General features: G+C 29.5%; 1 protein-coding gene across 1 annotated transcript in view; it reads right to left on the reverse strand.

Moving 5' to 3' along the window:
- The window catches only part of Smg5 (Smg5 nonsense mediated mRNA decay factor), a 59,032-nt gene extending 44,039 nt beyond the window's left edge, over nt 1–14,993 (reverse strand). The window contains exon 1 of the mRNA XM_067266388.1: nt 14,591–14,993. Within this exon, the coding sequence (XP_067122489.1) occupies nt 14,591–14,652 (62 nt within the window). The 5' untranslated portion in view covers nt 14,653–14,993. The remainder of the gene's footprint in view (nt 1–14,590) is intronic.
- Between the last annotated feature and the right edge of the window lie 1,123 nt (nt 14,994–16,116).

Genomic DNA, 16,116 nt, shown 5'->3' on the forward strand with positions numbered 1-16,116 from the left:
TACAGAAAATAATCGAGATGAAATACGCTTTTGTTAGATATATCTGTATCAATCTTCTAACTATAAATATATAATATGTAGGAATATATAAATATAACTAATTCCTTACTAACTTAGCTAAATATTTTACACTATTTGATCATATTCCAGTAAATAAACTGTTAAGTAATCTTATAAACCTTAATACTATATGTATAAATAGTTCATTAATATCTTATTAGAATTTCTATGTACAAAATAATATTTTAAATTGATTATAAAATCTAAAACTAGATGATTTAACAAGATTTTTGCATAAATTTTTGAAGTTTGACTGTATAAACACAAAATTACTGTTATTTTTATTAATATAAGAAGAATGTAAAGCAATTGCTGTGTCTGTGTCATATAAAATTTAAATTATGTACAGTAAATTATAGAACTAAATTAATTCCTTTGTTAAATAATAATTTAATGAAAATTCATTAAACTTAACAGAGAAAGAGGACTATCAAATTATTATTACATTATCAATTTATCTTAATTCATAAACTTTCTTTTTAATAATAATGAATAACAAATAAGAAATATTCAAATTATTATTCTTAAAGCACAACTAAATAAGTACAGTGAACAAATGGTATCACATATTTGAAAACCTGAGTAATGCAAGTAATACAATCTATAAGGCATTTATTCATGCACGTTATCAATTGTCATGTTTGTAACTTAACCACCCATTAGTAATTGTATTTAATAGTCTCTTAGTGTAAATTAAGTGACAGATGGCTAAATGCCACCTTAAATCATAAATTTTGTTATTTAAAGGTAAGTGCACACTAGGACAGAAAGATGGAATAGCCAAATGGACAGAACAGCATTGTTGTGAATGCACTCGGTGACACTGCAGTGGCAGATCTAGCAGAATTTATAACAAAAGAAAGAATGAAAGCATTCAAACAAGGTGTTTTTTTATTTTGGTATAAGTAACAACAGAAAAAATTAGTAATACTATCCTTCTGCCTGCTTGACATGCACACGTTCATAATATATAATGCAGGAAAATTATTTTTTCTCCATCCGCTTTGCTTCATCCTGTCTGTTAGTCCTTCCAAATGTGCACTTACCTTAAGGGTACATCTATACACTATAAATTTTTTTTTTGCTTAAAACAGAAGCAGCATGATCACATATACTGTATACATAAACATATTTCTCTTATTCTTATTTATCTAAAACAAATTATTTAACTCAAAATGTACTTTCAAGTTTCTCAAGTAAAACTATTGAAGAACTAAGTTACTCCACACTGCATAAAATTTCCACTGGCATATTGCCATCTGAAGTATTTCATTTTATTTCTTATGGAAGACTAGTTTTATAGTTTTTAATACATATATATGTGAGCCCTGGGGAGGTTGGAGGAAGTCGGACTGCTCCTTCCGGCAACAGGTCGTTGACCTACTCTCTTGTAAAGGATGGCAGTTATGTTTTGTTATGCATTTTGCAAGTGGAGGAGGTCAGTGGAGCCGACAATAAGGTGTGGCCAACAGTCAAGTAAAAACACCATTTTAACAACAAAACAATATTTATTAAAATCAACAAAAAAAATTTAGTTACAATTCTAAGCTCTCCACATAAAGCTAATTCTCTAATCTGCAAAAGAGGTAGAGAGAGAGAGTTACAATAATCAGTGATCATACCTCTTTAAAATTTCGGAGGGAACTTTCTAAGGCAATGTTCGATTGAAGAAGGTCCTATGTGGTTCTGGGTCAGGGCGCTGGTTATCCACGAGGCACTTGGTCAATTGTTCGCGACTGCGAGGAATAAGTAATCCGAGGTTCGTTACGCAGCACATTCAACTGCAGATCGAATGAGACTCCCCCAATGGGGGAAGATGCGTTTTTTTTTTATAGATTCGCCATGGGAACTATATCACGAGATCGTTGTCGGGACAGAAGAAAATGACGAATTCGGATGGTAAGTGTAAATTTTACGATGTTACAGCATGAGACCGATTGCCTTAATAGGAAGAATTATAAAATTTCCGCAAATTCTGTTGTTTGCTTTCCAAAATCGTAAGAATAATTCATTTGGAAAAATTAGCTAAAATTTGGATTTCACATATATATTGAGTAAACAGATCTTTCCTGTATGAAATTCTATTCTTTAAATTAAATATTAACAACATATTTACAAAAACTGTATAAATTTTAAAGATATAAAAATATCCAAGAAAAATTAAATTTCTCTCTCTTGTAAACTTGTTCAGTAAATTGAAAAATATACTTAATGATATCACTATATTTGTTTACAAGTACTTCCATTCATAATATATAATAAGCAATCTCACTTTCAATCCATTCAAAGAACAATTGAAGATACTTATAGTGTATAAAAAATGAAATTCCCATATATATAGTACTATCATTGACTGTACAGTAAATTTCAATTTAACTTTTAAATATAAAAATATAAACATATTGGGTCAAAAAGGAAAAGGGACTCACAAGTGCCAAAATGCATTTTATGTAAAGAACAGTGGAATGCAGTAGTAATGCTGGGAAGAAAAGTAGCATTTTGAAAGAATTTGTAACCTCATTACCAGACTAATGGTCAGGAAGCTTGGCGACGACAAATCTTTTCCCCATAAACAAGTCGAAAGCAAATTCTAAATTTAGTAACTTCAAATCACAGGCGAAACATTTACTTAGAAAAATTACAATAAACTCCACACACATGAAAAGAAAATTGTAATGTGATTAACAAAAACAAATATTTCATTTAATGGAAAATCTGCTGTCACTTATTCAAAGATAATTTTTCTATCCAAAGTTTGTAATTAGTTGCCCTTTAGACTTTGTGACAGTTACAGGATCCCATTTTCACATCATGTATGCTAAGTTTTGAAATCCATCAAACATTTTTTTATAGTGTATAAAATTCAAATACTTTCTAAATATTCAATGCAGATACTTTCAAATCATTGTGCATATCATGGTTTGCCATTGCCATTGCAGCTCAATCTCTCTAACTCAGTTTAACTTTGTCTTATACAAACAATTAATAATTGAGAAACCAATTAAACAAAAATAAATCATTCTGCAACACTATTGTATCAAACAATAAAAATGCATAATTGAAAATGATTAATTATTAAAAATAAAGATATTTTTAATTTCAAAATGTAAAATGTGTAATTTTAAACTGACATAATCAGTGTCTCATCTCACATTACTAATTATATTATTTTATTTAAACTAAATAAATTTCTCAAGAAATTAATTTAAAACTAATATGACTGTTATACCATAGTCAAATGAAAATATTTTTTTGAATTACAAAGGCTATTTTTTAAATAAGGTCCGTTTTTTTTAATAAGAAAAATACTGCAAATATCATTAAAATATATTTTTTTCCATATTCTACATAATTTTATCTAATTTTCTACATAATTTCCATTTTTGTTTAAACATTTGTCATACCAGTCAACAATTTTTTGAATTCTGACTTCAAAGAAATCTGCCACCCGTGAAGAAGCCCAATCCATGACTGCAGTTTTCTCTTCTTTGTCGTTAAACCGTTGACCACAAAGGAACTCTTTTAAGTATTGAAACAAGTGAAAATCTCGGGGGTCAAGGTTTGGACTGTGTGGATGATTGTATCGAATCAAAAAAGATAAAGCATTGTCCAATCTTTTTGTTTTGTGATCGTCAGAAAGCAATCTTGGAACCCACCGGGAACACAATTTTCGATAATTCAGTTTCTCCATAACAATGGTATACAAAACTGATCTTTAAATCTGTGGAAATTCAATTGATAACGTTGAAACTGTGAATCGTCGGTCCTCTCGAATTTTGTTATCCACATCACGAACCAAATCTTCAGAAATCAGAGGTGGTCTGCCAGGGCGTGGCTCATCATGCACATTAACACGTCCATCCTTGAACATTCTTACTCATTTTTGAACTTTACTGTCACTCATAGCATTATCACCGTAAACTTCACAAATCTGATGGTGAATTTCCACTGCTGCCAAGTTTCTTGCACTCAAGAATTGAATAACAGATCATATCTCACAGTCGGCGGGAGACTCAATTTTCTTAAACATTTTAAACTTCTATAGCTCAGCATACAGACAGACGATATGGCTGCAAATGGCGTCAAAACGCGCGCCAAGCTTGCTCGGAGCAGAAGCACATGCGTACTGTCGTGATTGTGCATTATTCTCACTCTCATTCACAAACGGACCTTATTTAAAAAATAGCCCTCGTATATAAGCTTTCCTTGAGTAATGGTAGTGGAATTTATTTAACTATTTTTTCAAATCTAGTTGAGCAATTCTATCAAATGTTTCCTAATAAATTTCTTATAAAATCAATTTGCTAAAAAATAACTTTAAAAAACGTATCTTAATCTACCAAGTTTTCCTGTAAAAATCGATTAGTCTAAACCAACATTTGTGTCATCAAATACCTTTAACAAATTGCTATTTGATGAATGATATAAAATTCCGTCCAAAGAGGAGGGATAAATGATCTTGAAATGCATCTACAGCTATTGAACGACTATTTACAAAATAAAGGCACCTGTCAAGGCAAATGCTGTTTTGGAATAATCTGTTCTATAAGAACTTGGTAAATTAAGTATCACAACACGGTTCTGGGACTGACTGAAAAGACATTGTTTATATGCTATTGCTTATATTATTATATATTCTGTAATAAATAAGAAATTGTCTATCATTAAATATTTAAGTATAAAATAAAATTTTCTGTCCTTGGCAATTCTGTTATTACACTAGAATTTAAAAAAAAAAATCTTATAGTGAAAAAAATTTTTGCAAGTTCTATGCAAAATCAAATACCATATTTGAAAATAAAATCTAATGCAAACTATTGTTTAAAAATAGTCATCAATTTAAATAAATTATTAAATTCACAATTGGTCCACAGTAATACTAGTTTTTTAATTTCTAAGTCTGACATATTCATTATATTTATAAATTATAAATCTCAAAATATTAAAATCTATACTTTAATTACATTTGTTTTTATACAATTCTGTTTGTTGTCTGTTTTAATAACGTATGCCAAGAAAAAGGTTATGTTAGAGTTTATAGAATCACAATGTACTTGTAAAGAAAGCTCTTCAAATATAAATCCAATTCAAGCAATTTTTCTTTGAGAAATATCTTTAGAAAACCGAATATCTTTTGAGTTACGCTAGAGTGTTTCAAGCTCCCAATAACGAACATAAAATCCAAAAATGCTCAGGTTTTCTAAGATTTTGCTGATAAAAATAGTCTAAATTGGATTTATAGAACAATAAAATAAACTAAATTAATAAGTTTAGTTACAGAAATGCTACACACAGTTTACTAACATATTGGTGTAACTTTCAATATTTAAAATTCTGAAAAATTTTTCAATCAAAACAAGAGCCAAATTAATTATACAATAAATCCATGGATTTATCTAGATTTTAATCCTATTTTTATGTAAATAATTTGCAATCAAATTCCAATAATAATAATCATGTCCTACTTAAATCATGAGATGCACGAAGGTGCTCAGTAATTAAATATACTTTGTCTAAATCCTTTTAAACTCATCTTCGACCAAATTAATTTGAATACGAGTCAATGTATCTGATTTGTATCATACAGAATAAAAAAGTGATTCAATCTGTATAAATTAGTAGGTAGCTTTATCTTCTTCATACAAAAGTTAAGTATGTTTACTTTTATTTATTACAATTATTTACATAAATCTTTAACAAGAAATGTGCGCGCAAAGACTGCCCTTTGCAACAAAAATGTATTTTTATATAACATTTTCGAGTGTTCTTACATTTGTTGTTAGAGAGCCCGCCATTTATTTTTAACAACAGGCACCAAGAACACTTAAATATATTATGAAAATAAATTTGTTTCCTAAAAACTGTGTCTTGCACATATGAAATAAGAACAACAAATTAACTATGTGTATAGTTTACTATTATGTCACCTGTTTGAGTTTGAAACTGTGTCAGTGAACTTATTAAACTTGCAATCAATTTTATTCCATTAGAGAAGTCATTGTATCAAATATAAGCCAGTTTTTTTTTTTACCTAAAACCAGCATAACTTTATTACAGTTTCACTAATACATAAATATGCTTAAATTTTTTAAATTTAAGCAATTTTAAAGCCCAAAGGAACCCCAATTTTATAGTGAACAACTGTTATTTAATCGTAGTCATACATGCTACAAGATAAGATATGTATGTGATTTGTTACCATTCAGCAAGGATTAGTAAAATTTACTATTCTTATAAACCAGGAATAAATATACAGGGTGTTTGAAAAGTTCTGTCAATTTTTTGAAATACTTCAACAGTATAAGAATACTGTACAAATAAATAATTCACAAAACTAAACAAACAATAAGTTTTATTTAACGAATAACAATAACAATAAGCAAAAAAATTTACAACAAATGCTTATAATTGCCTCCTTGGGCTTCAATGCATTTACGTAGTCGCTTGCAGAAAGTTTTAACGATGGTCGCGCATTCTTCCACTGAAATTTTGTCGCAGGCACGCATCAACACTGCTTTCAGCTGGTCCACGGTGGCGTATCATGTTCCCGAGATTTTTTGCTTCAGGATCAACCACACAGAGTAGTCCAGCGGGTTAAGATCCGGTGAGTTCAGCAGCCAAACATCTTTGCCCCAAAAGCCCGGAAACAGCTCTTCACAGACGGTAATTGTCAATTGGGCCAAATGCGCCACTGCCCAGTCTTGCTGAAGCGTAAATCCTTCTGGGCTGAAGTGCTGCGACGCCCACAGCTCCAATATGTTGCGTAGGACCCATTGCTGGTAGATGGCGGCGTTTATCTTGATGTTCCGCTCGATGAAGACCAGCGGCATCTTCCCAGTGGCGCAGATGCCGGCCCACACCAAGATTGAGGCCGAAAAATGGCTATGACCAATGGTTTTTGCAGCAGCAGTCTTCTGTTGACCCTTCTTGAGCAGCTGTCGATGATTTTGGCAGTTTTGAAGCGACTCGAGAGAAAAATCATCTTGTCAGTGAAGAGCACCTTGTTCAAGCAACCAGCGCTGACCAGCCGACACATTCGGCGAGCTTTCTTGAACCTCTTCGCCTTTATCGCTTCATTTAAGAAGTGGACTTGGGCAATCTTGTAGTTGCGAAATCCCCGCTTTCTCTTGACGATATTAGACTTGATCCTCGCTGATTTGGAGCTCCTTGGCCGTTTTGCGCATGGACACCTCTGGATTGCGACGAATCTGGCATTGCACCTTGTTGATGTTCTCCGGAGTGATCGCGATGGTTGGACGACCACTCAGAGGATGGTCCACAGTCCCTCCAGTCTCCTTGAAACGTTTCATGATCCTGTAGAATGTCCTCTGTTGGAAACCAGTCGTGCTAACAATGTCGGCTGTCTTCATTCCCAACTTGTGCAACTCGATGACGATGATACGTTTATTTTCACGAGACATGACGTTAGCACAATTAAAACTAAAAACATGATTAGAGCACTTTCTTGATCAAAACTGCACGTACAATCCAATCAAATCATAAAAAATAACAAAAAGTGCAATGACAAATGCCAAAAATGCACAAAAATAAAACTGACAGAACTTTTCATGCACCCTGTATGTAAAATTCAGAAAAAAATACATATTAACAAACAGAATTCAGACTTGAAACTATCATTTAAATATGTAATTCTGTGCAAAACAAAATAATTATTACTTGATACAGTGTTTAATTAATAATATCAATTCTCAGCTTAAACAATTGACTGATGTAAATATTAAACCCAACCAATCTTGGAAATTGCAACAGTACTATTATTTCAACATTACTCTTAAGTGTTGTAAGCTAAATTTTGCCATATACTATTTTAAATGTCAAATTATTAGTCATTCATCAAATTGATATGCCAAGAATCCAGTGTAGTTTGTAAAAACGTGAACAGAATGTTCGATTTCTGCCAGTTGTTTACCGAGAAATGTCTCATTCATCTTTGAAAAAAGAAAGAATTTACATATAAATATTAAAGACGATGGCCAAATTAAAAGAAGTATATTCGAAAAAAGGATGCCAAACAAACTAAGAATGAGTAAATATTTTGGGTCGCTGCCAATCTCAAAGAAAGTTTCTATAACATGTAATTTCTAATTTTGATTCGATAACGATCCTTTACTGATCATTAAGCAAACTTAATCAACTACATTTAAGTTTATTACTATTGATTTTTTAAATAATAATAATAATTAAGGTTAACATTTATCTGAAAATCTCCAAAGTTGGCAAAGTTTCAGAAAACCGCTTATTTTTGTATTTCATTTCTTGTAAGAAAAATCTTTTCCATATTAAAGTAACTACCGCAAAAAAAATTTATTGTTATTACGGACACACATCATTATTATGTAAAACAGAACTTTGTGTAGAAAGGAAGCAACAAAAAACTTGCCATTCAAACTGTATAAAAATTGTTTTTGATATTATAAAATTCAATTGTACCTTACGATAATAATTTGACAGTAATAAAATTAATTCTTTTTACATTTTTTAACTATACACTTTTAAGAAAATTAATTATGAAAGTTATATGCAAATTTTTTTCTTCCTTTATAATAGTTCATATCAAAGGATATTAAAACAACATTTTTAATACAAAACATTCTAAATGCAACTCCACAAATTGCAAAAGCATTATTATTATAAAATATCTCAAAAATTCATAATATACTTAAATACATCATAGCTTAATTGCAGGAGTAAAGGAAGTATAAAAGACTTTCAGGATATTTAAGTAACTTCGTGTATTGAAAGAAAATTAAAATAATTATTCTTATATCTTATGAGGGAAGGTCACAACATGGTCCTCACAAATTTCAATAATACCATTTGTGTGACTAGGCCTTGGCTTTATTGAGCAAAGAAGAAAATACACTTCTCAAATATTTTCAAGAAAACCAGTTACAAAAAGCTTAAGTGATTTATGAATATGCTTTGAGAAATCTTTTAGCAAAGACTGCATTGGCTTGAGGTTATTGGACAGGGACACTGCCAATAACTGCAAGATTGCTGGTTTGTATCTGGGTTTATACATTTTGTTTTTTTTTTATAAAGTATGCATTCTCTTTTCTTAAAAACAAACTTTAAATTTATTTTAAACAATTCCAGAAAAGAATTTTTAAGGAACAAAAACTGCAGATTTTTTTAACAGAAAAATGAATAGACAAAACATACAAACCTGTGTAATATAAGAATTTTTATATAAAAACTACATTGACTTGAACAGAGAATCTCTCAGACTCAAACCAGAATCTTGCAACTACAAATAAGGAATGTTCTGCCAAACCATGTGGTCTTTGATGAAAGGATTTGTAAAACTTCATTCATAAGTTGCTTGGGACTTTTTAAATTCAATTTTCTGCAAAATGTTTGAAAAGCACACTTTCTCCCCTTGCTAAATAAAAGTTTGTACCAATAGTATTATTGAAATCTGTAAAGACTGTCATGACTTCTCCTTGCTAATCAATTCTAAAAGTCATACACTAAATGTTGTTCTATTAATAAAACATAACAACCATAAAACAGATTCAGGGAATGATTCAGTCCTTACGTTTTAAGCTTTATAATCACCTATCCATATAATGCATCACAAAACACTATTACGAAATGCTTTAACAGGATCTTGTATAATATAAAATAATTTATAGAAACTAGGTTATGATGCTTGTATGCATCTTCTAGAGTGGATACTGTCAGCTTTTGTAAATCCATTTTTAAGTCAAAGTGAGTAGAAAATTAACAACTTTATAAAAGTTGATTAAACAATTTAATTCATAAAATTTACAAATTTAAAACTGCAAGAATATCTTAAAAAAAAAAAAATAATAATAATAATTTAAATTATAATGTACTGTATACCATAATCTTATAGCAAATATAAATTAACAAACAGCAAACATGACTTATTTAGTGACTCAAAGTAAAGTGATAAAACTCTTTCTTCTATCTGTTAAACAAATTTCAGTTTTGTTACTTTGCAATCCTAACAATAGTTGTAAAATTAGTTGATTCAGCATAGCAGAATGTATGTGTTTTGGTTTACGCAAATAATCTGAAACAGAATTCACTCTTAAAGCTTCCAAAATGTTTTATAAATTCTTTACTTTTTAAATATTTTGTATGTATTTCACATTTAGTGAATTATTATTATTAAAACCTGAAAATGAGGCCAAAAGACTCCTGTTCCCTGTTAATAGGAAAAAATATACAACTAATCTGCTACCTCAATAAATCGATATTAACCTTGACTTCAAATTTACAAACAAGCCCATAAATTCTTGTTCCTATTCATTTTGTTATGATGTTAATTGTAATTTTGATATATGCACTCAATTTAGAAATCTAACATTCACTTGAATCACAGTAAAATTTACTAATTAGATATGCTTAAAGTAGGCAAAAGGAAATGATATAATCTAGATGGGCTTAAATAATACATTTCTGAACTTTGGACAGAATTCATTAAACCATTACAAAATTCATTACATTTCACTTATTTCTCAACATCTCATGACTAGAGGGCTTAAATACACATCAATTGTAGATCTACAGTCTTAGCTAGTACTGGAATCTAAATGCCAAACCACACCATACTGAGGAGCATATATAACTAATTTAGATGACAAACTAAAATTATATGTTTTGTTTTGTGATCAATTATAATTACAATCTAAACATTTAATATCCCATATCAAAATCATAAAAAAATAACATTTGTCTTTGAGCAATAGAACTTATAAATTGTTAAACAGTGTTAATTTTAGACTATGAGAGGTTCTAAGCCAGCATGGCTTGCAGAAGATAATTATTTTATATAAATTTATACAATGCAAAGTCAATATCATACAATACTTAACATTGCACACGGTCTAGAGTTCTAGCTATGCCAAACTAAACCATATTGAGGAACATAATATATTTACATCTAATAAACTAGGCAAAAGTTCAGATTGTCTATGAGTAAAATCATCACTGTTTATCATTAATATTAATAATTAATTTCTCTTTGCTTCAATATACATATACAAATAATAATTAGTTACTACATGAACTGTATTTAAAGTCTCAAACTAAAGTCCAAACCAGACTTTCCCCACATGAAATAATCATCAGAGCTTCATCAGAACAAAATAAAAAATTTAATTTGAAAAAAATCAGTTGTTTTGTTAAATTTTGCAGATAAATTCAAAATTTACATTTAACTGAATGCTATAAATTAAAATTCTTTCAAAACAAAACTGGTTCTAACTAAAAACAGGATTGCAGGAAAATTTTCTATTTTCTTTAAATCTGATAAACAAAAATAACTTTTAAATTTCTATTTTTTAGATTATTAAAGCATATTTAAAATTCCTTTGTTTTTTTTAAAAAATGAATCTATAATAAAATTATGACAGAAAAATACAAAAACAAGCATAACAAGACAAATTTAAAATTAAATGTATTACTTTAATATAATAACCATAAAGTAGTGTAAATATGGTTAACATACACAAGATACATATAACAATCACAGTCTGACTCAGTATTTTCAATGCATTACATAACAAGAACAGATTAGGTTTTTCCTATAATAAGACTATTGCAGAATATAATTTTACTTAATCTACAATTAGTATAATGCATGTAAAAAATAACTTGAACAGATTAATCTAACAATTATGCTAAAAAAGCCTTAAATATAAATTATAAATTTAAAACACAAATTAAATTATAAGAGAGATTTTTTTTTTGCTTTATTTAAAATATTCTAAAAATTAAACATTTTATGCATAAAATAAGCAGAATGATGATCAAAAGCAACCTGAATCAATGCAAATATAATTTAACATTTTCAATATATTCTTTATAATCAGTTGTATCATTAAATATATATAAAATATCAAAAATGTGTACATGATACTTAATAATGTACAGTACATACATCATATACATTATATATTCTGTAACATATTTAACTGGATATGGATTTAATATGGTTAACTGGAAAGGAGTCAAGTTAAGACTCCTTCGTGCTTAACTATTCTAAACCAAATATTAAAATTATTCCTAATTGGACTAAGGATAATGTACCTATTTTGTTCCTGATATAAATTTTTGTAGTTGATTAGTAAGAAAATATATATCCTCAAACATTACCAATATATTTTTAATATAAATAAAACAAAGTGTAAAAAATTATGTAGATTATTATTTATATATATATATATATATATATATATATAGAACTTTAATCCAAACTAATTTTTTCAGAATGAGGATAAATTCAAGAATTTTCAAGCTGTTAAGAAGCAATGAGACATAGGAATCCAGAGAAGACACCATAACAATGCCCCATTTGAGGATGAATATAAATAAATAAGAGTGTCATTACAGCCATTAAAAATTTAATGTCAATAATTATATTGTCACACCTGTGACTTATTATGATGCACTACAGTGATAAATGCAACAAAGCCTTAATCAAGCTTATTTTCTGACAGATATTTGTAGTTTTATTTCATATTTAATGTTTAATATATAACTTACTACTTTAAAATTGAATATCTCACTACTTTACAACAAAATAATCTTTAATGTGAAAACTTTCTTCAAAATATTTAAATTTTTAGTGTATTAATTACATAGAAAGAAGGAAAGATCAGATGTTACAAGTATGTATTGCCTTCTTGTAACATAATCTTTACAGCAATTGGGATGAGAATATTTTGGAAATACTCCAAATATAAACATAGTAACTATATGTATTTGTAAAAAAGTTTAGTCTATAACTAATCTTCAATTCACAATACAGATAATTATGTTTGTTTAAAACTTCAGTTGGAAGATATGTTTAGAAATATCTGAAGTAAACTTTCTACAAAATCTGTTAGTTAATACTTCTACTTTTGTTACTAAAAATAATCATAGTTCAAAATTTCAAATAAAAATACTAATATCTTTACACCAAAAAAACAAAATCATTATGAAACACTCATATAAAAATTTACTCAATGAAATCATCATCATTCTAAAATATTTTTTTTTAAATTATCCTACGAAAGTACATAAAACATTGCATTAGTATTTGATAATTTGTGTTTTTATAAAAATTAATCTTTAATCTAAGTTGCTATCTTTGAAAGTATCTTGCTTCAAGTGATTTCACTCCTTCCTAAAAAAACAAAGACCTTCAAAAACCAAATAAAAAAATATATATATATATATAAGTTAAACTTTAATATAGTCAGAAAATAGTCTTTAACCAATTATCAGTTTTTATGCTACTTAAATATTAGATGTTATAAGTTATAAATGCAATGTAATCAGTATAACAAGATCCAGATAGAGGAGGATTAGCAGAGCCATATGACTGGGACAAAGAGCTCCAAAATCTTTGTTCTGTAAAAAATACAGAAACAGTCAAAAAACCCACAGCCAGTTAGAGTCTTATCACTCTGGGGACTGGAGTAAAGTCAACTGATCTTAGTAAACATAAACCCGAAACTCAATCATATTCGGTTAATTAAATTTTTTTTTAGTATCCTCACTATTTCAACCTAACATACGCAGACATATTAAGTCATTTCGAGTGCAACCAGATGTTCGATAATCAAATTCTAATTATTTAAACGCGATTATTAACAAAGAACAAACTTAAATCTTTGAATATTACGTTCTAATACAATTATTTAGAACAACCATTTAACATACAAGTTAGACAATTATATGAGACTGAGCAGCATAGGTTTGTACACAAGCTTGCAATTTGGTAACTTATAAAGGAATTAACGATAAATTAAGCCATCATCGGAAAATAACTAGGAGTTATACCAATAACAGACAAGATGCGAGAAGTTTGATTACTCCTGTACAGACATATCAGGCACAACGACAATAACTCAACGGCAAAAGTATCCTCTGTTACCATCCAGGGGAACTGGACCCAGCAGACAGCCTAAAGAACAGTGGCATGACCAAATCAAGAAGATAAGGGAACGACGGGAATTTCACCAAATGACGTGCCAGATCGGGTAAAACAGAGGAACACACAAACAAGCAGACCTCTGCACCGATGCTGGACAAATGCCGGGAAAGAAGAAGAATAACAATAAATTAATCTTCTTCAAACCGAAATTTATTAAAAAAAATACATTAACAAAGTATGGAGGCGTTCAGAATGAAACCAGATGTTTATTACACATTCCAATTAATTAAAATCGAATATTTATTAACCGAAACTTAAAAAAAAAAAAAAAAAACTTAAACCCCGGAATAACGCTTTCGAATTCTATTACTGTATTTCGAATAAACTGCAAGTACAGTATTTAATATTAAAAAAAAATATGTAATCAGGTAAGACGAAACGGTGTAGATTGTTGCGTGGACCGATAACTCGGCGATTTATTAACAATTATAAGACAAAGAAGTTTTTAATTTGACGTAATTTTATAAAATTGGACAGGTCTGACGTATATGGTGACGTCAGACGAAGAGTTTTGATAAACACAGATTAGGCCTAGTAACACCTGGTTAGGCTTACCTGTAAAGTCGCCTCGAACCATCTTTATGGTCGTTATTAACGCTGGAGAAGGATTTCTTCATTATTTTCACATCCCTGAAGAATCATTTGATACCATTTTACAAAGAAAATTTCCTTTTTAAAAACACAAAACGTATAAAGAAAGGTCGAATTTGTCGATAAAGCTTTTTTACGTTACAGACTCGGTCAAGTCTGAACGAAAGTCGCTACTACAAAACCATTTGATATTCATTCGTTACTTTAACTCTGAAATATTCTTTCACGTGCAGAAAGTTATCGATATCGAATTTCGCTCGTGATAAGTTGCCACGACTTATTATTGACATTTTTAAAATTGCGACGAATGTTCAGACGTCTAGATGGTCGAACAACATCACTACGCATGCTCGCTTAACCAAAATGTATACGCGTCGTGCGCATGACCGTTTGATGGTGGCGGCGCGCGAGAGCATACCAATTTCGCCATTTTGTTATTTTTGTAAATTTTTATAAACGAAAAAATTTATCGTTTTTTCATATTTATTAATATTAAAAATCGAAAAGTGAAATTGTAATTAAATAACAGAAAAATTTCGTCTTTGTATATGTCTATATGCATACACTTAACACCTTATTCTTGCCGAGAAATATAAATTTAAATTTATTTAAAACAAACAAACGTTTTCAGCCTGATTCACAGGCCATCTTCAGGTTTAGAATACATTTGAATTAAAAATTCTATCATTGGAACACAAAATTCAAATTCAAAAATAATAAGATACATTTAAACAAAAAAATTAATTAAATAGACAACATAAATACCAATAAACTAAAACATAAAATATATAAACATGCAAGAAACGAATATATAAGTATTAATAAATGCAATATTAAGACATTCAATAAAACCGCTATAACTATTGGTTAGAGCCCTTATTAAACTTCCTAACCATGAACTTCCACGCAGAGGGTAGACTTTCTGCGTCCCTCGCATTTAGACAGCCTTCTTGTAATCTACTCCTATAAATCTGCAACTTTTCTGCTGTCAATGCCAAAGATGGAGAAGATAAAGGGTTTATGATGGTCGCCTCATTCCATTTAACTATAGCTCCTGGCGCTTGCGCCATTTGGGACAAAATTGTTGCATTAGACCTCTTTCTGATGTTATAACTATGCTCCTTGATTCTAAGCCCTAAACTTCTAGTGGTTACTCCAATGTAGTCTTTTTTAACGCCCAATTGCATGTTCTCATATGGAATTTTATAAACTCCTGCTTTCTCTTCTGATTTTATACCATCCTTATCATTCCTGAGGATTTTGTATAAATTAGGCGCCCTTTTTAAAAGCATTCTCGAACCTTTTTTGTGTGCAATCTCCTTCATGACTGCATTCATACTTTCATTATACGTAAATTTTACGTTTCTATTAGGAGCATTTTTAAAAAACCTTTTTTCGATGTTGGCTTCATATTTCCTAATTATTCCCAGAATCGTACTTTTTTGGTAACCTAGGGCCTTGGCTACGTCTATTATTCTATTTAATTCTTT

This window comes from Centruroides vittatus, unplaced genomic scaffold (genome assembly GCF_030686945.1).
Source record: "Centruroides vittatus isolate TY-2023 unplaced genomic scaffold, ASM3068694v2 contig_273, whole genome shotgun sequence".
Taxonomy (NCBI): Eukaryota; Metazoa; Arthropoda; class Arachnida; order Scorpiones; family Buthidae; genus Centruroides; species Centruroides vittatus.